General features: G+C 33.1%; 2 protein-coding genes across 5 annotated transcripts in view; one reads left to right on the forward strand and one right to left on the reverse strand.

Annotated features, from left to right (window-relative positions):
- Positions 1–27120, forward strand: part of LOC114344460 (DNA polymerase eta) — a 380902-nt gene that overhangs the window by 340423 nt on the left and 13359 nt on the right. For 2 of the 3 annotated variants that reach the window (XM_050655270.1, XM_050655269.1), the window contains exons 2-4: positions 23182–23316; positions 24001–24299; positions 26040–26298. In XM_050655270.1, coding sequence (XP_050511227.1) covers positions 23231–23316; positions 24001–24299; positions 26040–26298 — 644 coding nt within the window. In that variant the 5' untranslated portion in view covers positions 23182–23230. Of the gene's footprint in view, positions 1–19584; positions 19832–23181; positions 23317–24000; positions 24300–26039; positions 26299–27120 lie in introns of those variants that run through there. The other variant, XM_028295291.2, reaches the window with a different exon arrangement.
- Positions 299–19333, reverse strand: LOC114344468 (uncharacterized). 2 transcript variants are annotated; one of them, XM_050655273.1, is made up of 2 exons: positions 19019–19159; positions 299–1798 (listed from the first exon to the last, which is right to left on the reverse strand). In XM_050655273.1, exon 2 carries the CDS (start codon positions 1213–1215, stop codon positions 583–585), a length of 633 nt encoding a protein of 210 aa, XP_050511230.1. In that variant the 5' UTR covers positions 1216–1798; positions 19019–19159; the 3' UTR covers positions 299–582. The 2 variants fall into 2 exon arrangements, with proteins under 2 accessions (XP_050511230.1, XP_050511231.1); XM_050655274.1 differs by having other exon boundaries at positions 1264–1798; positions 19019–19333.

A 27120-nucleotide genomic window follows, 5' to 3' on the forward strand; every position in this document is an offset into this window, starting at 1 on the left:
AATATCACTTTTAAAGTTTACGATATGTGAAGTCCATCCTTCTTTCTTTTTTGGAGGCAAAGTTTTCAATGACTTTATTATTAAAATTGTCAATGCCATTTACAAAATGTCTTTCTGTAGACAGCATACCTAAAGCACTTAGTCGTTCTTCCTTCATGGTATTTCTGAGGAATGTCTTAATTCGTTTTAGCATTGAAAAACAACGTTCTGCTTCAGATGTTGACATGGGAATGGTTATTAATATACTTAAAAGTTTTAACAGTTTCTTCAAATGTACATTTTAAACCTTCATCATTTAATAAAACAGATAACGGAACAGCCCCAGAGGTAGTACTTAATTCGTCTCGCTGATACAATACTTGTAATTCAGTTTTAAGCCGAGTTTTGTTTAAAAATAAAAATTGTGTGCATGTTTCATTAAGAAATGATTCGGGGAACTTATCCTTATAAGCATAAAACTTCTCTGACATAAATAAATGAGAAGCAACTAAATGTCCGGAGAAGATAAACCTTGTTTTTATTTGCAACAAAACTGCATCGCATATCTCTAAGGCTTCCCGTTTTCTGCTGGGCCTGTCCTCTTCAATTCGCGCCTTTTTTTATTGGTTCATCATTATCGGTTTGTCTCTGTGACGTGTTTATTTCTTCTTGAATATTATCAATAATGACGTCCATTTGCTCCCTTATACCTTGAATTGCTGCTTCAAAATTCTCCAAATCTTTTTTCACTTTGACAGAATCAGTGCATACTTTTTGCAATTGATGAAAAATAATTTCTACGTGAGGCATAATTTTATTAAAAATAAATAACCAAAATACAAAATCTTTATCCTGGAGCTTTAATTTGTAACCATTTGCTTGATTAATGGAAGACAAATCACGTGAAGTACTTTGTATAATGTCCATAACTGCAATGAAGTCTTTTCTATTTTCATGAACAGTATGAACACTTCGTGATTGAAAATTCCAACGTGTTTGGGAAGATTTTGGCAACCTGCGATTAACCAACTCGTCCAAAATTTTTGTTCTTTGAGGAGACGTTGAAAAGAATGAGCACAAACCAGATAAATTAGAAAAAAATATCCTAGCCTGCTTATTGATGGAACATGCACTTGTCATAATTAAATTCATTTGGTGTGCATAGCAATGAACGTAATTTGCAAGAGGATATGTCGCCTTAATAATTTTTTGCACACCATTTAAGCCACCACTCATAACAGATGCGCCATCATAACTTTGAGCAATTAATTTGTTTGGAGTATGTTTTAACAAGGGATTTTTTTTATTTTTATTATTAATGGCTTTGACGGAGCCAATTAGCCAGACTATTTGTGTTTTTTTGTATGGTATTACAATAACAATTTTAAGTTAATATCTAAGCCTACTTATTATCTAAATTTACAGAGTGTTATACTATATTAATGGATACATTTTTCAATTTTGTGTGATATTTTTACAATTTTATAATTTTATTATCTAAGCCTATTTAAAATTTAAATTTACAGGACGTTACATATTCGTAAAGACATTGTAACGTCTGCTTATTTTTTGGAAAAAGAATTTCGTTTAAATTGACAGGTAAAGGACAATTTAGATCAATTAACTTTTCATACATTACTTTAATATTTTGTACAGGGATTTAAAACATTTAAAATACATTCAGCGATTGACTTAGCATCATGTCCGCCCGGCACGTAAAATCTCCAAAATCTCTCAACTGGTCGTCCTTTACACAAATATCGGAAGACTATAACTAATTGAAATTCACCAGCAACGTCTGTGGTTTCATCGGCAATCACTGCAACATAAGGAGAATTTTCAATTTCTTTCTTAATTTCCTCGTGGTAAACATCTAACATGCACTCCAGTAGTTCATTTTGTGTTGTTTTTGAGGTACCTTTAAAAGATTTGGAACTTTAAATGTGAACCTTTAAGTCGTTGTCTAATTCAGCGCTAAAATTGACCAGCTCCTTAAATATGCCTCTGTTGTCTGAATTTTTCATTTCGTCGTGACCTCTTAGAGCTAACTCAAAAGCTCCACAAAACCTTATACAATTTATGATTTGATTCAAAAAATATCGATTCTTATCTACCTGTTCATTATGTTTAATTAGAGTATGACGATAAGCTGAATTTAATTGGGTTTTTATATTTAACTTACCAAGCATTGAAAAGCTAAAAACGTGTGCACTTTAGATTTTTCATGAGATTTCAATTTCTCCCATATATGTACAAGATCATCGGTGCCTTTGTTTGACCAAGCCTCGTCACCTCCAAACAAAACGCATACAAAACAGAACAGTTTATTAGTTTGTTCGCAACCACACAACCAGCTATTTTTATCATAAATAGTTTTATTAAACTTACGACAGCGAAGTTTTTGTCCATTTCCATTTTGTTTTTCAATTTTTAAATCGGGTAAAGGCCGACCGAGCTCTTTAATTTGTAGTTTTTTTTCTAACGAAAAACCGCCAAAAGAGTTTTTTAATATACTAATTTGATTCATTGTCAAAAAATAAATTAAACGTAGAAAATAATCAAAATATTATTTTTATACCTACGACACCCACGACCACAACGCACTAATAATTACAAATTAAAAAATATAGTAGAGTATAAACACAAATATACAATACAGTAGTAGATAATAAACACAATAGCGTCAAGCGAACGCGTAAAGAGACTAGAAATAGATCTAAAACATTGTATCTTAAGATCCACTAACTTTCTTTTCGAGATTTCGAGCCAGGCACGGAGAGTCCAATTTAAACGTATATTAAAAGTGCAATACCGCTCTATCTCTGTCACTTACACAGGATGCTCATACAATCTTTCTCTTTTCTACCGAGCCACTATGCCGTTCGGCACTGGGATTTTTGTGATCTTCATCCCTTATCCGATCAGCTGTGGGTGGCCAGAGTCGGTAGATTTGCATTGCGCTACAGTTGCCAGATTTGATATAATTTATGAAAATAAAGAGAAATAATCACAAAAAGAATTAACAGGCATTAAGATGTTTTTAAGATAAAAAATATGTTTCTGCATAGTTGCAAGGTAGTGCCATGGCTCTATGGCACTACCTCACGGGCCGCCACTGGGAATAGGTACCAATATATGGAATATAGGCATCGCATAAATTGGGAAAAATGAAAGAAGTAGCTTAATTCACTTGCAGACATCACAGATCCATGTATGAAACTCTCGACCAGCACAATAATAATGAGCCCACTTACACTTCTTAATCCACTATTCCATAATTAGGCAGGCACCAACGACTGTCCATATTTGGATTTGTACATTAGTTCAAATTAGTTTCAACATTTTTTCAATTCGTAATGTTTTAATTACAGAAGGTCATAAAATATCAAAATAAAGGTACTATTGATATACGCAATAGCATAACAAGTCTGTATTCATGCATAATAACCAATAATACTCGTTGAATATATTTACCTTTGAAATTTTCTGCGAGACGATAAAACAAAACGCGCCTGTCAGACACGTATCGTTCGCGCATCTGACACAGAGGTGTGAATACGATAATAAAGAGGGCGACTGAAATAGGGGATGGTCTTGTAGTGCGCTTCTAACTAATATTTTCGGAGAAATCAAGGAATTCCATATTAGGGCACTATTTCATAGTTGGTTACTTTCCTCTAATGATTTACTTGTTTACCTCCTGGTGTGTGAAATTTTTTTGAAACTATGGTAGAATTATTTTATTTTTAAGTTTAATAAAAACAACAGTACAATTCAAAGAATATTCAAAAAAAATTTCAACTCAAAATATTGAAAAATAAGCCAACGGTGGCAAATTTTTACAGACATCTAAAAAACGGATTTTGCGGTGGACATCAGAACTCGTCATATCGTCCTTACCATTTCCAACTATCGAATGTGAAAAATCGGGTTTTTCAGATTCGATACTTTGCCCTCGCATTATACGTGATACATCTTATGTAGTCCGTTCTTTAACGGTAAAATATTGCAAAATCTCTAAATTTTAAAGAACCGCTTGGATTGACATGAAATTTGGCATACACATAGCTAACAAGTCAAAGAAAAAAAGTGATATTGTGCCGATATGTGCTTTTGCCCTGGGGGTGGTTTTCACCCCCTCTTGGGGGTGAAAAAATATTCGTCCAAAGAAAGTCATGAAATGGATAAACTGGCTAATTTTAAGTAACTTTTGTTCTATAGAGTTTTTTCACTAAGTCAATACTTTTCGAGTTATTTGGCAGTGAATATGTTCATTTTTTCAACAAAATAACCACGCTTTTAGACCGTTTTTCGCAAATAACTCAAATAGTAAGTATAGCAAAAATATAGCCTGTAAAAATTTTTAAAAAATGGTGTATATGTCACGTCTCTGTACCTAGTAGAAGCAGAGTTATAGCTAATGAAAAATAGGTTCATATTCGTCAAATTCCAAATGGAATACTTTGACGTGAAATAACCAAAAATGAAGCACATTTCGGGGAAAACTCATTACAACTTATTTAAAGTGTTTAAAAAAAGCTTCATTTTTGTTTTATAAAAAAAATGTCTAGCATCAAAATTAAACAAGTTACGCTCAAAATAAAATTAGTCCCTTTTGGTTTTGGTAAAAAAATCGAGAAAATCACCCCCTAAATAGTATCTTAAATGAACTTAATCGTTACGACTTCACAAGTTTCTTGACTCGTGTATATATTGTTTATATGATCTGTAAGTTTCATCGGTTCAAAGTCCTTATTATTGAAAGGGCTGTAGTTAAAACGGGTTGAACGAGTCACTGATCACGAATGTATGCAAATTTAGAAACACCAAATCTTAATCAATTTTTGTCTAACAGAAAAACAAAAAAATACATGATATTCAGAAAAGCAAATCTGACTTTTTTTTTGTTTTTCGAGATTTTTGGTATCTCTAACAATTTTTAAGTTATTTTGAAAAAAAGCATATTTTTCAAAATTTAAATTTTTAAAAATTTTATTTTGAAACCAAATTTTTTCAAAAATAAGCAGTTTGAATCGATGAAACTTACAGATCATATAAACACAACATAAGTAAAATAATTTGTGGAGCGGTAACGATTAATTTCATTTAAGTTGCTAATTAGGGGGTGGTCTTCCTGATTTTTTTTGCAAAAACAAAAGGGACCAACTTTATTTTGAGCGTAACTTGCTTAAATTTAATGCTAGAAACTTTTTGTAAAAACAGAAATAAAGCTTTTTTAAACACTTTAAAAAAAGTTATAATGAGTTTTCCCCAAAAAGTGCTTAATTTTTTGGATATTTCACGTCGAAATATTCTACTTAAAATTTGGTGAATATGAATCTATTTTTCATTAGAGACCTATAGAGACATATAGAGACCTAACGCGTACACCATTTTTTTTACTTTTTTATAAGCTATATTTTTGCTAAGAACGTTTTTTCAAAAAAATACTTACTTTTTGAGTTATTTGCGAAAAACCGTCTAAAAATGTGGTTATTTTGTTGAAAAATGACCATATTCACTCGCAAATAACTCGAAAAGTGTTGACTTGGCAAAAAAGCTCTATAGAACAAAAGTTACTTAAAATTAGTCAGTTTACCCATTTCCGGACTTACTTTGGACATATATTTTTTCACCCCCAAGAGAGGGTAAAAGTCACCCCCAGGGCAAAAGCACACATCGGCACAATATCACTTTTTTTCTTTGACATGTAAGCTATACGTATGCCAAATTTCATGTCAATCCAAGCGGTTCTTTAAAATTTAGAGCAAAAACCGTGAAAGAATGGACTAATGGCAAATTCTCGTTATTGTAGCTTGATTAGGAGCGCGGGAAATATGCTGTTTAAACCATCGAATATGAATATTTTTCATTTGATTGACTGCAAACTGACGAAAATGGTTATATTCGATACTTTTGTTTTGTATAAATATAACTAAAGGTATATTTGTACAACGCTAAATGTCGAACGTCGTATCACATTCGTAAACTGTCGAAAATGCTAAACTGCTGAGAAGAATAAAATGCACGTGTTTACAATTTGTGCGAATTTTGTTTCAGTATCGCTTCCAAGAAATTCTTGTGAGGCAGTTTATGATTTTATTATAACGGATTTTCATTATTTGATTATACAGTTATTCGCTATTACACATTCGCTACTTTGAATCATCAGACCGAAACAAATCTTTGATTAATACAAAAAGCAAAGTAACGAATGTGATTTTTTGGAAAGAAAAAAATGATAAGCAGTTCAAATTTGTTATCAATCTAACAAGGATTAAACATTACATATAAAAAATATAAAAATTTTCCCATTTGTCAATGCGCTGATTTAGGAGTCTCTAAAAAAAGAGTTATTTTGCTTTCCTGAAAAGTACCACCTTTCACATTCGACAGTTGGAACTGGCAGGGACGATATGAAACAAATAATTCAAAAAGATTTTATTATCTTACGAGTTTCTTGAGGTAACGTTGTCGATTTCTTTTAGTTTTAACGATTTTTGAGTTTTAGGTATCACTCAGAAGTAAAAATAACACAATTTTTTGCAAAAAAAAAAGGTTGAAAATCAACGTATTTATTACTATTGAACAAAAAATAAGCATAAAATACAGAATATCTCGACAGCGTTATCTTACGAAATGTAAAGAGAATCTACGCAAAATTTTAGGAGGATCGGTCAAGTAGTTTTTGAGTTACAATGCCCATCGCCTTTGAAAAACCAGTTTTGAGAAAAACGCATTTAATGTTTTGAAAACTGTATTTTCAATTTCTTTTTTGTCTGTCAAATCGTAAATTGATGCACACCCGAATATGTTTTTGAATCGGGGAGTAATTTACAAAAGAGGAGGGGAACAACTGTTGAACGTTTCTCACTACGCTTAAGCGCGCTGGAGCGAAGCTGCTGCAAAGTGAGTCGAAGGTAGGAATATTTAATATGCTGTATTTCCGGTAATTATGCTCCGATCAATCTAAAATTTTCAGAAAGTATTCTTTAAGCTTTGTTCTTTCATTGAAAATAAAGAAATCTAAAAACTTCAAACCACTGACGTGGTTTGAAACAGTGGCGGCTCGTATCACTTTCAAGTAGGTAGTGCCAGAATTCGGGCAGATGCCTAAATTTTTAGTGACGGGTTCACGATATTGTCAAGAGAGGTATAAAATAGAAATTAAAATATAATAGGTACGGATACTTTTACATTATGTAGGTATATACCATTTCTGGGGTGTCAAGAAATTTAAACATTTAAAATGCATTCAGTGATTGATTTGACATCATGTCCGTCCAGCAAATAAAATCTCCAAAATCTCTCAACTTGTCGCCCTTTACACAAATATCGGAAAACTATAACTAACTGAAATTCACCAGGGACGCGAGGTCTCTCGTTTCATCGGCAATCACTGCAACACAAAGATAATTTTCAATTTATTTCCTCGTGATAAACATCTAACATGCACTGAAGGAGTTCATTTTGTGTTGTTTTGAGGTACATACTTTTAAAAGATTTGGAACTTTGAATATGAATGTAAGTCGTTGTCTAATTCGACTAACATTGAACAGTTCCATAAAAATGCCTCTATTTTCTAAATTTTCCTTTTCGTCGTGATTTCTCAAAACTAGCTCGAAAGCTCCACAAAACCATATAGATATAATTTTTAATTCGATTCAAAACATATCGATTCTTATCACCTTCTTGTTCATTGTGTTTAATTAGACTATCACGATAAGCTAAATTTAACTGGGGTTTTATTAAAAATTAAATTTTTTTTAAATTATTTAAAAATATATTAATTTATAATAAAAAGTTTAATAATTAAAAATGTAATAATTATAAATACAAAGACGAGCGAGCGAGCGCGTAAAGAAATTCAAAAATATAATGTACTACCCTGTACGAGAATCTTTTTGGATCTACGATCCACTGTTCACTATGATCATAGTAAAAAATATTAGATATTCCTTGTCGAGCCAGGCACGAATAGTCTCATTTAAACGTGTATTAAAAGTGCAATATAGCTCTATCTCTGTCACTTACATAGAATGCCCGTAAAATCTTTCTCTTTTCAGGCGAGCCATCTAAGATTTTGGCACGATCATCCCGTCTGCTGTGAGTATCGAGGGTTGTATTACACTGCACAGTTGCCAGATTTTATATAATTTATAGAGGAAAGAAATACGCACAAAAAAATGAACGGGCATTAACACGTTTTAAACATAAAAAAAATATGTTTCTGCATAAAAATAAGGTAGTGCCATGGCTCCATGGCACTACCTCACCGGCCGGCACTGGTTTGAAAACGTAATACACTCACCGACACAAAATTCCGTCAGCCAATTGATTTTCAAGATTCTTGCGCCAGTTTGTAGGTACATGACATGTATTGATATCGTTTGGTATTATTCCGGCAACAATAAAAATTTGCTTGCATGGCATTATACAGGGGTGAATGGAAGCGTTGTATTTTCTTCTAATTAAAAAAAAAATTGTGGAGAAATGGAATAGCTGATTTTGTTTCATAGTCTTGTCATATTATCCTCGGTCCCGGAGGCATCACTAAAATTGTTTTTTTTTTAATTATCCGAATATCTCTTTTCTTGTAAGAGCTGTACCATTTTTTGTAAATAAAAACACTGATTGACTCATAAAATAGAGGTTGGATTGAGAAGATGCCCTAATGCAGCCCAGATTTATGGGATGAATTAAAAAAAGCTATTCTCCGTCATCTTAGGCCTCCAGAAAATTTGGTACAGTTATGGCCCTGGTAGAGAAATATCAGGCTATTCCCTAGGCAAGGATAGCACATCTTTATTCGATGGTAAACAGATTGCGAGCAGTCGTTGCTGCAAGAGGTGGACATACCCGCTATTGAATTATTTTGTTTTGCTGTTAATTTTGTTTTGTTTTTTTAATTGTAGTGCGTTTGATATTTTTAATTAAATAAACCTTTAAAGCAGTGGTTTATTTACAGCTGTTACAAGAAAAGGGATATTCGGATAATTCAAAAAACCAAACCTAAGTAGTACCTCCAGGATAATACAAAAGAAATATGAAACAAAATCAGCACACCAATTTTTCCACAGAATTTTTTAAAGTTAGGAGAAAAAACAATGCTTCCGCTCACCCCCGTATAATGCCAGCTCAACAAAAAATTTTTGTTACCGGAATAATAACAAACGACATCAATACATGTACAGCTGGTTCCTAAAAAAACTGATACGACTCTTAGTAAGATTTGATCATTTTGAGCAGTGTATGATTGGTCTGACATTATATTATATTTATTATGACAGACAAATAATAAAATAAACTAACAAACAGCCATTTTTTGAGGTTGAACAGAATAAGTTATCTGACAAATTTTAAGATTTGGCAGTGACAATGACGGCATGTAAATAAAAAGTATTTATCTTTCAAAATACACTGCTCAATTTTCTACAAAATACGCTTGAAGAGTCGTATCAGTTTTTTTGGAACCAGCTGTACCTCCAAACTGATGCAAGAATCTTGAAAATCGGAGTACAAATAATAAAGTTATAGATTGTCAAACTTAATCATAAATTTTGGGTGTCGGAATTTTGTGCCGGTGAGTGTATTTGAAAAAAACGGGGATAAAAATAAGGCAAATGTAGCTGCATAAATTTTTAATTTTGGATCCTTTCAATATTCATTTAAAAAATTGTAACAAACATACAAAATACAAAAGATACTTAACAATAATAATTATATTGATACATACATTTGGTCAAAATATAAATAAATAAATTATTCTTATAAATATTGTGCACTAACACACTCATGGAAGTTCTCATTTTTTTATCCGATATAATTGTAACTGCATGATACACATTAAACAGTTAGTTAACATGGTTTTATGATTTCAATGTTATCAGATGTGGGCTCTATAATAAACAGGTCGATAAAAGTACCCTTGAAAGTTAAATATATGTTATAAAATAAACAATTTACAGAAAACATAAAAAAGTTCAACCTTATGGCGGTATAAATTTGATTTTAATAAGTTACGAATAGTTTGATCGACTCCATTGAGATTTTATAAATATATTTGTTACATCGCCGGCCCGGAAAAATAATGACGTAACTGCAAATTTTGTTAATTCCTGTTTATTGAGTAAATAACTTAAAATACTGTGTACAGATGGTACAAAAGCGACAGAATTGTAGCTATGTGCTGAGCCACTACAGGGTAGTTGCGTCGATATTGAAATACGCGCCATTTTAGACCTTGTTTCAGATGAATAATGACGCAACTGTAAGTAGGGTTGAAAATGGGGGGGGGATTAAATTAAGATGACATCGCTGTAAGAATAAACGGCATACTGAATATTTAAAAAGCGTTTTTTTGTACAGAATAATTTTTAGATGAAGAATGACGGAACTGTAAATAGGGTTGAAAATGGGTGAATTAAATTAAGATAATGAAATTCGAACCAATAGCGGATGGAACTAAAAACCATCATTGTAAGAATAAACGCCATACTGATGCTCCTTGACAAATATATGGAGGCATAAAAGAACAAGGTTTGTGGCGCAGGTGTTACAACTTTGAGTTGTATAGAAGTTTTGGAGAACCTGACGTTGTACAATTCATTAAGATCCCCTTAGATTTTAGATGGATAGGTCATGTAATCAGACGAGAGGAAGATGCCATAGTCAGAAAAGTTTTTGACCGAAGAGGGTCGATAGGACAACGAGCAAGAGGAAGACCGAGACTTAGGTACCAAGACAACTTAGAAAATGATTTAAAATCTATTGGAATTAGAGCATGGAGAAGAGTTGCCAGAGACAGGGACGAATGGAGGATTGTTCTGAAGAAGGATTTGGCTCATAAAGAGCTGTAATGTCACTGATGATGATGATAATGCTCCTGGACGGTTACTATTTATTTAATCACTATATTAAATATTTAAAAAATTTTAGATGAATAATGACGCAACTGTAGATAGGGTTGAAAATGGTGGGATTAAATTAAGATAATGAAATTCGAACCAATAGGGATAAGCCGTCATTGTAAGAATAAACGCCATACCGATGCTCCTGGACGATTCTTCTTCTTCTTCTTTATGTGCCGTCTTCTACCGAAGGTTGGCGACCATCAAACGATAGGTTTCTCTATTATGTTCGCAGCATCGCAGCTTCTGGTATTTGAAACCATTCTCTCAAGTTTCTCAGCCAGGATTAACAGATGTTAACAATTCCACCTCTTTACCCATTCGTCTCAATACCTCTGTGTTGGTCACTCTGTCTGTCCAAGGTATTCTCAGTATGCGTCGATACAGCCACATTTCTAGAGCCGCTAACTTCTTTATAGTTGCTGCTGTTAACGTCCACCCTTCTACTCCGTAAAGTAGCGTAGAGAGTACGTAGCATTTCGTGGCGCGCCATCGGAGGTTAACGCTTAGGTTGCGGTTGCTTAACCCGGCACCTGCCACGTGGGGTGCTACCAGCACTCCATAACACATTTTTATCAAATATTTGGTATTTCAAGTTTGGTAACCGAGCTGTGCGTCATCGTAGCTTTCTATAATATTATATAGCATAGATGTGTTAGTGTTTGAAGTGGGTATTTAGTGTCATTCTGAACTGATAGCTCTAAAGTCTAATTGGGGTGTCATCATCTGGCACTTTAAGTTTTAAATATTTTTTGTATTTTTGATAAACAGGTCAAATTCACATTTTTTATTGAAATAACTGATTTAAAATATTAATATAGACTCTATACTCACTAAATCTTAATTTTTTTTTAGATATTTTACTTGACTTCATTTATTATGGCTTGGTACTTGCTAATTTGCTTATAACATCTTTTTAATTTTATTTTTTAATTTTTATAACATATTAGTGGCTAATAAGTTAATGAAACATGTTTTTTTATATTCTTGTGTTACTCAACGCATTATTTTGTTTTTTAAACAAGTAGATCACAGAAAATTTTTAAGGGGTGCTGTGAGCACCCCACGTGGCAGTTGGCGCCTTGCAAAGCCACGTGGCAGGTGCCGGGTTAAGAGCTTTCTCATTTTTATGAATTTGGATCTTGCTATTTCAATTCGGATCTTAATCTCTACGTCTGGGCCCCACTTATCATTTACTGTATATCCCAGATATTTAAATCGGTGTACTCTTTCAATACATTCGGCTTCAATATTCAGGTCGATATGTTGAATGTTCTTTTTACTGATCACCATAAATTTAGTTTTCTTTCTATTGATCTTCAGTCCAAATCGGTTGCCAGTTGTATTTACTCTATTTAGCATCATCTGTAAATCTTCGATGTTATCGGCCAGTATAACAGTATCATCTGCATATCGAAAATTACTTATTGGTACGCCATTAATCTTGATGCCCTCATTGTACTCTTCCAGTGCCTCTAGAAATATTTGTTCCGTGTACAGGTTGAAAAGCAGTGGCGAAAGAATACAGCCCTGTCTAACCCCTCTAGAAATGGTTATGTTTTCACTCACCATATGTCCATTCTTTATGTGGGCTGTTTGATTCCAATATAGATTTTTTATAATCTGGATGTCCTTAGTGTCAAGTCCTGAAAGATGTAATAGTTCTATGAGTTTGTCATGTTTGATAGTATCGAATGCTTTCTCATAGTCAATAAAACAGGCGTAAACATCTTTCTGTTGATCCAGGCATTTTTGAATCAAGACTTGTATTGCAAATAGGGGCTCTCGAGTTCCAAAACCGCATCTAAAACCGAACTGTGTTTTACTTATGCTGTGTTCTAATTTTGCTAGTATTCTGGAATGGATAATACGCAAGAATACTTTAAGGGTGTGACTCATTAAACTTATAAGGCGATATTCGCTACACGTCTTAGAATTGGATTTCTTGGGAAAGGGCACAAATGTAGATTTCAACCAGTCCGATGGAATTTGACCAGTATCGTATATCTTATTAAACAGTTCCAATACTACATTCATGTTGTTCTCGTTAAAAACTTTTAAAAATCCGACTGGTATTTCATCGCATCCTGGACGATTGTTCCTCATTTAATCCCCATTTTAAATATTTAAAAATCGTTTTTTGCTCTCGTGAGAAATTTGGCTTTTTGCAGCTACGTCATTCTTCTTCCGGACCGGCGACATACATTTATACAATCCTTTTTAAAATCATATATTTGTCAATAGGTATTTGATAAATCAAACACTCAACTATTTTCTGCACTCAACTATCTTCAACACATGTAAGATGTGAATTGTAAAAATTGGTCAAGAAAAAGTCATCACCAATCATCCCATAGAAAAGTTAGATATATGAGTAGTTTGCACAGTAGGTTGGTCGTATTAAAAGCCTTTATGGACTGTATGAAGCTGTAGTAGAACAATTGTAAAAGCTAAAAGTTAAAGAGCAAAACAAAACTCGACAGATTAAAGATGAATTGTAATTATGATACATTAAAAATGAAAAGTACCTACAGAAAATATGAATCACAGGGAACATAAAAAATTGGTATAGTGTAACACTCAAATAAGTGTCAAAACTTTAACACTTACACTAGACTAAAAGTGCTTAAAAAGTTGATAGTTCTGATAAATTCCTGACCCTCAGTTGTTTAGCAACATTCTGAAAATTAATGAGAATACATCATTTTATTGCACACATTAACAAAACTCTTATATTTCACTTAGATTTTTGGTAACACATTTATACCAAATCAATTTTATTGATTGAAAGCCTATTCGGATCTTGTTAATTTAACTAAAGAATGCATTGGCATGGCAATTCCAGGGCACATTTTTTGCAGCATTAATCTTACCGAATAAATAGATAAATGGCGAACATTTGAACATAAACCTCCCGTTTAAAATGTGCACTATCTTTACTCTATCTACCACTGCTCTGAATAGTTCTATGGAACTGGATTTAAACCAGTCCCTTAAAATTTTCAACCATGAGACTCTCCTTCTTCCTATACTCCTTCCTTCTTAATATTTCCCTGTATTATTAGACTTAGCATTTCATATCCCTCTCCCCTCATTACGTGTCCCAGATATTGTAGCTTTCTTATTTTTATTGTGTTTATTATTTCGTATTCTTTGCTCATTTCTTGATTTCTGTGTTCGTTTTCTGCTGTGTCCATGCTATTCTAAGTATCCTTCTGTAACACCACATTTCAAATGACTGTGGCTTATTTATGTGTTCTTGCTTCACTGTCCTTCTACATGTACCTATATATGTTGCACACACACCAGAGGCGTGCGGTCCATGGAAGCAGGGGAAGCACCGCTTCCCTATTATATACTTCGATATAACAAAATACATTATTAACTAATATTTAATTATCAAAAATTTTCCCCAATCCCAGTTATCTACATATTATTACCTAGGCAATAGGCATTGAAAAATATTAAAAATTAATCGCATAGGAAGGAACTCAATATGCACTATGCACACAATTCAACTACTCGGTCTACCCCTGACAGAAGCGCATCTCAAAATCGCCGCTTGCCATGCAGTTGTCCCGGCAGGGTTCATTGGTCAGGGTTCAATGACGGCACCCACTAGTCGCGCGAATTTTGGTACCCTGCAGAAGCGATCGTTCGATCGCCTTCCAAGAGTGGGATGCTCTGACTGTTACTGCTTCTAGGGGAGCTTAGGTACATACATTCGCTTAGAATATTTCGATTTAAATTTTTTGCAGAGATTTTTCCTTTTACTGATCTTTTATTTGACATTTTACAGATGAAGTCAATTGACATTACATTTTGTATAAGACAAATTGATGACTTTATTAATAGGATAATTAAAAAACGAGAGCAGTTTAAAAATATTTGGGATAAAACTGAAAATATGGGGTTTTAACATGAAAGAAAAAGAATGAAGATTGATAATGTCGACAACAGAGAGACCTTTTGATAACATTCTACAAAAAATGAATTTTCGCTTTCAAAGTTTTAACGAATTAAAATTTGTAGAATTATATAATATATTCTTATTTAATATTTCTAATTATAATTCATCAAAATTTCCCACAGAGGAATTTATTTCACTACGATTAAATAATGAAAATATTTTGATATGCCAGCTTTGCATTATAAGTTAAGTGTTGTTTATGAAACAACTCACATTATTGATAAAGATATACTCAGAAATCTGGGTATTTCTTATAACTACTGGTTTAAAAAAGTCCCTGTGTGAAGTGTCCAAGTTGTGTGAATTACTACAAACTATCCCAGTCACAAGTGCATCAGTTGAACGAAGTTTTTCAGTATTAAAATGCATCAAAAGTTTTACAAGAAATTCAACAAGCGAAGACAGACTTTACAAGTCTATTGAAAAAGACTGAATTCAACAATTATCAGAAGTTGATAGGAGAATAGAGCTCAAGTATAAATGTCATATTGTTGAAAGTTGTGTGTTGTGGAAAATGCCTCGGAATTAAAAAAAAAAACATTTAAATAGATCTCTTCTTTAGGAAACGAAGCCCGGAGCGAGGACTTAAGGCCCGAGCAAGCAATACAGATCAATGGTAGGTCACTATAGTCACTAGAAATAGCGGCAATAGAGTGCCTCACGCATTGATCGGAATAGGATTTAGTGTGTGACTCCTTGTACCCAGGACGTCTCACATAAGCAATTTGCTGATAGAGAGCCCCTATATAGCGCATCAGAGTGTTATCAGGTGGGAAGTGGCTCGACCCTCGACCCTTAAGAAAATATTTTTATATCCTTATTGAATCGCTTCCCCTTTAGAAAAAGTCACCGCACGCCACTGACACACACACTATCATTACTCGTCCGATGTTATGAAATGTTTTTTTTATTCTATAAACTATTTGTTGTAATATTACTTTTTTGCCAAACTTCACATGACCCAAAGTTTTACTAAGTTCTGAAATCAAAAACTTGTTGACACATTCACGGACAAGACTGCACCTGCACACACTTACTCTATAAGCAGATGTGTCTACATGTGAAGTGTGTCCGAAAATGTGTTAACTGCTTTTACAACTTTTCTAATGCGAAATTCCGTTATAAAAACTGAAATGCTGCAAAAAATGTAGATAGAATGTATTTCCATGACATGTAAACCTAGCTATACTGTATTCGCTTATAAAAATGTATTTCTGTACTGTCAGAACAACTAAGTTACAAAGATTGCACGATTATATCTCCTGTAGATATGGTTTTTGACAGGAACTTCTATTTGGTAAACATCACACATAAATGGAAGTTAATCATTAAACCCTGTTATTACACCAAATTTTCAAAATTATTTCAATGTTATATAATACGGTATCCGTAATGAATATTTTTAAGCATCACTCAAAAAAAGACATTTTTGATGCTCGTAATATTTTCACAATTTCTGGACACTGGATGTTTATTTATTAATGAAATTTTACGATGAAATGAAACAGTTGTAATTATACATAAATATAAAGTGAGAATGCAAAGATTTACATAAGGTTCAAAATTTAAAACAAAGATATTACGAGAAAAACTTCGAGACTAAGATTATAATATAATCAGTAGCATTCAACATATTATGTTGAATGCTACTAATAATGGGTGCTTCCCCATCAATATTTATAATGGATGTAACATGGATCTATTTATGTCCCGAGAAGTAGGAACAGATGACAAATGTAGTGGTGACTCTTTTTGTATTGGAAAATCTATCATTCACATTACAGCAATAACTGGTATGTACTGAATGAAGCTGGTCTGGACCTTTTCAATGTTGATATGAAGAAAAAAGGTTCCTGGTTTGTCTAGCAAAAAAATCTCTTTATCACGACAATACTGCTTATAAGATCATTGTTGCACAAACATTTCCTATACTAAAAAAGATGGCTACGAACAGGCCACATTCACAGGCGACTAGTCACCTATCGACTTGTGCAAAGCATTTGTCCATCTAAGATGTGTATAAAGCGTAGTTTGTCGAGTTAAGACAGTATAAGTGATTACTTTATTCAAAACAATCTGTGTTTGTGCTCAAGAAAAGTGACACATTTATCACTTATTTATCTTTCTTTTTGCAGTATTTTGTGTTTAATGTTGTTACTTATATTTAAAGTTACATCATTAAAAAGTATGAGTAAGTCTGTTAACCAGATAATAATACATGATGATATTATATTCTTACTGCAAGTGTCACTTTTGATAAATAATATGTCATAAATTTCTCGTTATATTATCTGTACAGTGTCACAACTCAAAAAAATTATTCTTTTTAATATTTTTAATATACAGTCAAACCTGCCATATCCGGATCAATGTGGCGAAAGACCGATCCGGATATGAAAAAATCCGGATATCAAGACCACTACTTCTTTTACAGTCTCTGAAATGTTTTCTCCTTCATACATTCCAGTAATCAACGCCGTCAATAACTTTCGTCGACAGACACGTTTTATAGATTCTATAATACATTATTTCACCATTTTTTAGTTCTTCTCTTAGTGCGTTGTCCAACAGCAGGACTGCCTGTCTTGGTAGATTTCGGTAGATTCGGATGGTGCAGAACCGTCTGGATATAGGAAGGTCCGGATATGACAGGTCTGGATATGGCAGGTTGTACTGTACTTAACATGCTATTTTATAGAGCTTCAAAAACCATTTTGTAACTGACTAAAATAGTTATTATTCTAATTTTAATAGTTTTTGAATTAAACCCGAAAATGTTGTAGGACAAACTTTAAACGTTGTTTTCTCGAAACTTTGCTTTTTTGACTTATGACACTCTTTCAGCAGATGTGCGATATATAGAAACCATTTTTTCATATTAGGCAATAAAACGGGAAAAATAATAATTTACAGATAGACACTCAAGCTTTTCTGCTTTCATCATTTGTTAAGTATTCCAGAAACTGTGTAGATATTACATACAACAAAAATGATATTACGAGGACTAAGTTGGTAAAGCATAAGTTGGTTTGTGCACTATTTCATTTGATTTTTTAAGGTACTAGTACTTTGGTGTAATTGTTTTTGAGATTTGATTCTATAGCTGCAATATATTCTAAGAAAAATACTTAGAAAGACTAGTATTAGTCCAATTGCACCAAACAAAGAAACGTTATGGTGGTAAATGATACAGCTCAGTAAAACCGAGAAACCTTGCCTTATGGTACTTATTATCACAAACATTAATGGCCCAAATGTAGACACTGTATTATAAATAAATAATTGGCCACAAGTGCCACATAGAGATAAAATAATTATGTCTATACTAAATGTGGGAAACTTTAACATGAACGTAAGACTGTTCAAAAAACCACCCTGCTGCAATAACGAAACTGCTGTAAATATGCTAGAAAAAAAGTTGACGAAACACATCATCTGTATAGGCTTCATTTCATATTTTTTAAATAAACTCCCTTGCCAATTTGAAGTGAAACTGTCAAAAACTATATACGAAACAAGCAATATAACACCAGCAAATGTAGTTACTGTTGAATTTGATCTATCATTACCAGTATCGATCATAAATATTAACATACCTACAGAAAGAATGACAGCTGTAACATACTCATAGTATTCATATTTTGTTTTTGACATGAATCTCCCCATTATCATTACAGGGATTGTTTTACTTGCTTTAGCAAGAACTTGGTGTGGAAACGATACATATTTCAATGCCTCGTACTGACACCATGAGCTCATAATATTAGAAAACGAACAGAATACATATTTATATAATGGACACTTATGTCTAGGTTGGCGTTTACAAAGCAATATGCTAGCTGATACAAGAAACGCTAAAATTCTGTTAACAAAAACTAAAAACTGTGAATCTTTAAAATAACCTATATCTTTATTGGAGCTTTCGTATGCCTGGGTCATGATTTTTTCCTGAAGAACGCCCCATAAAAGATAGGATAGTTGCAAGCCAAAGAAATAAAATAACAGAAGCACTCCGTCTTGTAAAAGAGTTCTTTCTTGAAGCGGTGTTCTGGAATTTGTGGCTACTGGTAGGGTGTCCTCTTCTCCGAAGCAGGTTCGAATGAGAGCTCCCATAACCCCTCTGCCACTTTTGTTTATATAATTAGTCTTTTGTACATACCTAAGAACTAAGTATCCTGGCAGAAATAGTGTGGCATATCCTAGTATGTTACGGACACCATGTATTATCCAACTAAAGTCTTCTGGGGGGTTCTGGACTAGTTCTGTATTAAGAACACTTCTATTTACAATATAAAGGAACACTATTGAACTAATAACTATCAGGCAAATGAACAATTCTGAATTATTTGCCATATCGTTGGATTTTTTTACATGTTGTTACTTTAAACTTTCGATATTTTTATGTTTGTAACTATTAACATTAAATTCGTCAATAAATGTGTCAAATAGTTAACCATTTTTGACAGCTGATAAGAAGCGACTGGCCTTTTACTACAAAAGTAACCCTACATGGCATGTAATTTTTTAATTTATAATTACCACATTTACCCCTCACTATTTTAAATTTACCATTTAAACTATATGCTCTAATAAATCTGCTGCTTAATTTAATGCTAATATAGTTGAATATAGAATATACCTGAATTCAAATTTGGTCGTAGTTATTGACATCTGTCATTAAATACAAACAAGAAGCTGAAAATAGACATTGACATTGACGTTTATTCAAATGTGTGATTTTAGAAAATTGTTTATAATTAAAATTTAAAAACTAAAAACTTTTACACTGATTTTTAAAACTAGTAATAAATTTAAGTGAAAAGTGATTCAAGCTAAACATGTCGCATTTAAGTAGAGTAGTAATTTTGTTAGATATGGATTGTTTTTACTGTCAAGTTGAAGAAAAACTTAATCCAGCACTGGAAGGAAAACCTATTGCTGTTGTTCAATATAATCAATGGCGAGGTGGAGGGTAGGATTTTATTATTTAATTAATTGATGTACTGACCAATATTATTGCTCAATAAAATTTTGCTATCAATTATATGATAGCTAAACCAGAGACTTGAAGTCTTATCATCATCATTTTCTTTACCATTATTCGTATGCAAGATCGGCTTCTCTAATTGCATTTCTCCAAAGTTTCTATCTTAGGTCATATCAACATCAATTCCCTTTACTGACATGTCCTGCCTAAGTGTCTCCCCCATTTCTTCTTTGGGCTTCCTCTTCTACTTTTCCCAGGAACCCACAGTTCAGCAATTCTTCGTATTGGGTGATAATCTCTCAACATTGAACATGACCAAACCATCTTATCGATATGGTCTTCTTTTTTGGGGTTCTAGTACAGCTGCCCAATTAGATGTTATTTTTAAATTACAAAAAAGAGCAATAAGGTATCTGTTTTGCGTCAGAAGAACAACACATTGCAGGAGTTACTTCAAAGATCACGGAATTTTAACCCTTCCATCTTTATATATTTTAAAAACTCTTTGCTTAATTTGTAAACACATGCATGTCTTTCCAGCAAGGACTCATCATGACTACTCCACCAGGAATTCAACTTTTGGTGTCTATTTACCGATCCCGTCCTTTGGTGTCTATTTACCGAGTTAGTAAAGAAATCTATATTATATTCCGCAAAAAAACTATTCAACCATCTCCCTTTACAACTCAAATCTGCAACCTCTTTCCCCAAGTTCCGTAAAATGACAAAAGCTTATCTATCTAAAATACCTATTATTCAGTAGAAGAGTTTCTTAATGACTAACTAAGAAATTACTGTAATGTACAAGTAACCAAACTTATCTATATTTGGGTGTCACATGCAGCAGCTTAAATTTATTAGTTCCCATGTCTGTAGTTTACTTTGTTGTACGTTCACTATGCAATTTCTATTAGTTGTTGCAATATATCGATTTTGTTTTTTTTCTTTACTTTATTAACTTGTATTTTTTTATATTGATGATTTATCAAATTTCAGAAAATTGTATTTGTTATTGTTATTTATTTATTTTTTCTGACTTTATATTAAGCTTTGTCCATAAAATTTGTATAATTTTCAGCGACAATAAAGCATATTTCTATTCTAACCTATGCTCGCTTATTTTGGCATCAATGGGTGCCACCCCTTATTCTTTTGGATTGTCAATAATCCTAATTTTTGATTGCTGTAAGAATATTTTCACTGTTTAATGAACATCACTACTTATATTTGTCATTTAATCACATTTTTCCTACATATTTAGAAATGAGCCAGATGTAGTTGCTGGTATCTGTACAGCTGAGTTGTATCCGAGAGCGGGGTACAGCCGGTACATTTTACCGGGGCCCAGCGATGTAAGGGGCGTAGTTTTTCCCGTTTTTTTTTGCTCCTCACTTTATCTGCATGAGGCGACTAATAATTTTGAGCCTGATGCAATGTTTCGCTGTGAAATATTTAATATTATCATAAATTGTATAATAAGCAACTTAACCACAAGATTTAATGCGGCAATTGAAATTCATTCACTATTTAACATTTTATGGACATTTTGAGATGAAAATAACGCCAATATTAAGAAAAAAATTGATATATTGCGCGAGTTTTATAAAGAAGATGATAGAACGACATACAAGGAGAATATTATTGGCATCTGAGTCTCTGATTATTCCAATAAATGGTTATATGTTATTTAGTTCACAATAGGAAATATTTATATAGTCGGTTCACTAAACTCAGACACAACTTCCTAATGTTGATTTTTTAACCAAGAGGAGTAAACTAAAAAGACAGATTCACACCCAAGAAATTTACTAGAAAAAGTCACCAAATTCATCTTCTTTTTTCGTTATTCATATCATCTTTCGATGATAATCCATACATATTATATTATACTAACACATCGCTAAAGAGTTCTAAAAACAACTGTTTTTATATAAAAGTAGACTAAAAATCTAAAAATTTAAGGAATAACGCAGAAAACACAAAAAATCGCTGATATACTTAATTAACCTATGAAATGACAGAAGTGCCAAAATTTCATAAATGTTATTAGTGTCCAAATTTAATAACAGTGGAGTAAACTTGCCTGCGGTTGGACCAATTAGAAACAAGCATTACAGTGTGGTAAATTTGAATCACTCCTCTTGGTTAAAAAACAAACAATAGTGATTTTAGTAAGTAATTTTGCCAATTTGGTAAAATTGCCAATTTGGTGAAATTGGCATAAAAATCATTACTAAATAGTTAGTAATTTTGCCAATTTTGGCAAAAAACAAAAAAATTACAGACTAAAATCACTAGCCAGTTGTGTCTGAGTTTAGCGAACTGACTATATATTAATCCTTAACATGTTCTTGGACAGAATGTCTATAGACATCTAATTTCCATTGATGTAATGTGACACAATGTCTATAGATGACATTTTGAAAATAATGAGTTGTGGCAAAAAATTGGTATCAAAAAAATGTCACATTACATCTGCTGTTGCATATGAAATGTGACACATCATCCATGGTCATCTTCCACAGGCTTACAAAATATGTTAAAAAACTTATTGTTTCCATAAACTATAAGGGGTAAAAGAAATTCAGAAATTTCCCCATTCTACCTTGCAAAATACATATAGTGTCACAACACTTGCTTATACATTTGACATACTGTCCATCAACGTGTTAAGTATATACAACAAAAATAGAGCATACCTAAAGACAAATGAAGGGCAAAGGGGGAAATCTGGGCCCTAAAAAGGAAAGAAAAAAGATTACGTAGAAGATTAAACAAGCTATTGGAGGAAAAGCCTTTAAAAAGTATAAAAGGGCTAAGAAATCAGAAACTCGAAGGTTCTAAAATCCTAAAGAAATACCAAAAAACAAAATGAGCAAATCCTGAAATGTATAGAGGATATGAGATATGTCTCGTCTCTGTACTAGATATCCAGATCATTCTTAGTGGTTAAAGTATTTCTTCTATTAAGGAGCCGTTAATTCCAGACCTCAAGCAGGATTCGCAATAATAGAGGCTAGGTACAAAGAACCATTTCGAATCAAGTTGGTGGCATCTAAGGTCAAGTCATGCTAAGAGGAACAATGAGACCCCTAGACATTCGACTTCTACAGATACAGAATGTCATTTTGGACTGCCATAGACATAGCATCAAAAAAAATTTGATAAAATAATTATTGTGAGTTAAATTGAACATACTTCAAGCTTCCCAGATTGTTACTTTTCTCTTGGGGTATATGTACATTTATGAGTTACTTAATTGTGACACATGATCAATGAAGGTCTTATATATTGCAAGAACAAAAGTTTTATAATATTATATATTTCTATTTTAGAATAATTGCAGTAAATTATCCAGCTAGGGACAGAGGGGTCACACGACACATGAGAGGACAAGAGGCACAAAAAAAATGTCCAGAAATCATTTTAGCCAAAGTTCCACAAGTTAGGGGCAAAGCTGATATTTCAAAGTAAGTAATCTAACAATTTTGGTAATGATACATTTTTATAATTCTAGATCTATAAACTCAGAAATCAGTGTATTGCTACAAGACACAACTATTGTAAGTTGTTATAACAATAACAACTTCTTCTTCTTCCTAACTTCTTCTTCCTCTTTTTATGGTGCCTATCCATTCCAGATGTTGGCGATCAGCATGGCTATCCTAACTTTGCTTGCTGTTGGAAGTCAATCAAAGATATTCTTCTTCTCCCTGGTCCTCTCTTTCCAGAGTTGCAACAAGCCATATCTCTGTTCATTCCTCATAACATGGCCAATCTATTCTAGTTTACGCTCTTTGATAGTGTTAATCATGTCGCATTCCTTGTCCTTTATATGTAGTACCTCAACATTAGTCACACGATCTACCCACGAAATTCTAAAAATGCATCTGTAACACCACATCTCGAATGCCTTAAGTTTTCTTAAAGAAGCTTCGGAAAGTGTCCAGGCCTCTACTCCGTATAATAACGTAGAAAATATATAGCATCTGATGATAGAGATTTTGGTACCAAGCGGTAAATCATGAATTCTGAAAAGAGACTTCTTCATCATTATGAACGCTGATCTCACTTTCCCTATGCATTGTTTTATTTCACAACTATGCTAATAGTAACATACATATTAATATTATGTTAATAGTCTCTAATTTCAGGTATCGAGATGCTGGTAAACGAGTTGCTGATGTTCTACAAACTTTCGAAGCTCTTCTCGAAAGAGCTTCAGTGGACGAAGCATATTTAGACGTAACCGAATCTGTTTTAAAGAAAATTCAAAATGGAATAGATGATTTAACAATTGATAAGTTGAAAAATACTTTTGTTGTTGGTTGTGATACGAAGGATTTTTTACATAATTTACAAAATAGCACAGAATTTTCAGAGAGTAATCTAAAATTGTGTTTGGGTGGCGTTATAGCAGAAGAAATACGAGCAGAAGTTTTGAAACAGACAGGTTTGTTATCACATACATATTTTATTTATACAGGGTGTCCCAAAAGTAGTGGAACGGTCGAATATTTTGCGAACTAAACATCGGATCGAAAAACTGAAAAATACGTGTTCAATCATTTTCAAAAATCTATCCAATGACACCAAACACTAACCCCCACTACACCCCCTGGAGATGGGGTGGAGGGTAACTTTAAAATCTCAAATGGAAACCCCTAGTTTTTATTGCAGATTTGGATTCGTTACGTAAAAGTAAGCAACTTTTATTCAAGACATTTTTTCGAACTGTGGATAGATGGCGCTATAATTGAGAAAAACGATTTATCCTGATACCATAGGTAAAACTTTAAAATCTTAAATAGCAACCCCCGCTTTTTATTACAGATTCGGATTCGTCATGAAAAATTAAGCAACATTTATTCGAAACATTTTTTAGAATTGTTGATAGATGGCGCTTTAATTGGAAAAATACGATTTATTAGCGCCATCTATCAGCAATTTTAAAAAATGTTTCGAATAAATGTTGCTTAATTTTTCGTGACGGATCCGAATCTGTAATAAAAAGTGGGAGTTGCTATTTAAGATTTTAAATTTACCCCCCACCCCGTCTCCAGGGAGTGGGTTGGAGGGTCATTTTTGGTGTTTATCGATAGGTTTTCGAAAAATATTAAAAACCTGTTTTTGGCTTCTCATTTGGAAGTGCATTTCTCGAGATATTAGACCGTTTCCGCGCCATCTATCCACAGTTCGAAAAAATGTCGTGAATAAAAGTTCCTTACTTTTATGTAACGAATCCAAATCTGCAAGAAAAACTAGGGGTTTACATTTGTGATTTTAAAGTTACCCTCCACCCCACCTCCAGGGGGTGTAGTGGGGGTTGGTGTTTGGTGTCATTGGATAGATTTTTGAAAATGATTGAACACGTATTTTTCAGTTTTTCGATCCGATGCGCGATGTTTAGTTTGCGAAATATTCGACCGTTCCACTACTTTTGGGACACCCTATATATCTTTAATTATATCTTTAATCTGGATATTATCATCTTTGGTGTGTTCAGTTCTAATTGGTTGTCTCGTTATTGATACAACTTTTAGTAAGTAAATATTTTTTCAAAAAAAAAAGTTATTCTACTAACGTGTACAGTAGACTCCCTCTATAACGAGAACTGAAATGGCAGATTAATTACCTCGTTATAAGCCAATCTAGTTATATCAGACAACCATAATATTGTGCATATAAATGAATATGTAGTTTTCTAAAACATTAACTTTCTATAGTGCATTAACATTAACCATTCCGAGCAATATAAGATGCTTAAATAAGAGACAGTGGATAAACAGGAAGAAGTTGACAGGCGGTGGAGTTTATTACATTACTGGCCTCGATAAGCACACATATTTTAGGCATTTCTGTTTACAGGCAGCTGAAGTATTTATTTATAGCCATCACCGCGAAAAAACTGGTAAAATTTAAATTTTTTATTAAAAATGTTCTTTTATCTCATTTTCACTCATTATAACCAAATATGCCTCGTTATAGAGGCTTATTGTTCAATAGAAATATCATGGGACACCTAATGTACCATTTATAAGCAAAACCTCATAATACCCGTGTTCGTTATAGAGAGAGTATACTGCACTACTTATTAAGATTCAGATTTTGTTTCCTTACTTTACAATGAAGATAAGTTAAGAATAAAAAAGTTTGATGTTTTAGCAATAAATTTACTGTTTTATTGTTACAGGTTATAAATGTTCAGCGGGAATTGCTCACAACAAAATCCTAGCCAAACTAGCATGTGGTTTGCACAAACCGAATAAACAAACTATTTTGCCTCATGATGCTGTTCCGGATTACTTTAAAACTGTACCTATAAACAAGTTAACGGGTTTGGGTGGTAAATTTGGAGATGAGGTCATAAACGAGCTAGGAATTTCAAAAATGGCAGAATTGGCGTCTTTTAGTGAAAAGCAACTTGTAGACAAATTTGGAATGAAAAGTGGGTAAGATCGATTTTTTTTTTATTTTATTAACACCAATAATACTCTTATAAACGTTAAATCTGATTATTTTATATGATCATTGAGCAATTTTTTCTAACCTCAAATTATTACTAAAAACTAATTATTAAGGATAAACTCATTATAATCTCACTATTCCACGTGGTCTAACCAAATCCTACATTCCATGTTAGACCGAAGAATGTAGAGACCTGTATAATCAATACTAGCAAACCAGAGACCCAGACTTAAGTGAACAACTTCTAGAGTCTCTGAATTTGGCAAGAACCAGCAGGTGGAAGGAAAAAACTCTTGAAAACTGTCACACGTAGCAGTCGCACTCCCTGGAACCTACTATGAAAACTGAAAACAGGCCATAACATTCCTACAACTAGCTCTTCATCACCACACCCAGAAGATACAGCCAAACGCATTGTCTGGCTCATGAGGCAAATAGAGACCTAGAAACTTTTCAGTGCACTAGACTTAACGACGTTCTACACCTTCGTTGCGGGGTATGCCTCTCAGAGGAAAGGGGCGGAAACTTAAATGCAAGCGAAAGTTGGTAACAATGCATTTATAGCAGAATACTCAAATCATGCCTGCTCGCCCGCTCGCCGGCGTAGGCAGTATAGAGATAGAAACGTGCATGCATAACCTAAAAAAATGGAAAAGGAAAAGAATCAGCTTCGTTCGAGCATTACAGGCAGATTTACAACAATTAAAAAAATTAATAAGTATAATAGAAGTAAGTGAAATTATTGAAAATGCTGATAGAAATACTAAGAAAAAAGAAATTGAGAAAACATTTTATCCTTTATGTAA

The sequence above is a fragment of the Diabrotica virgifera genome, chromosome 7, assembly GCF_917563875.1.
Source record: "Diabrotica virgifera virgifera chromosome 7, PGI_DIABVI_V3a".
NCBI classification, from domain to species: Eukaryota; Metazoa; Arthropoda; class Insecta; order Coleoptera; family Chrysomelidae; genus Diabrotica; species Diabrotica virgifera.

Bases quoted from the DNA above. Each gene is read 5' to 3' on its own strand.
- LOC114344468 (XM_050655273.1), bottom strand. From the start codon at position 1,215: ATGAGTGGTGGCTTAAATGGTGTGCAAAAAATTATTAAGGCGACATAT.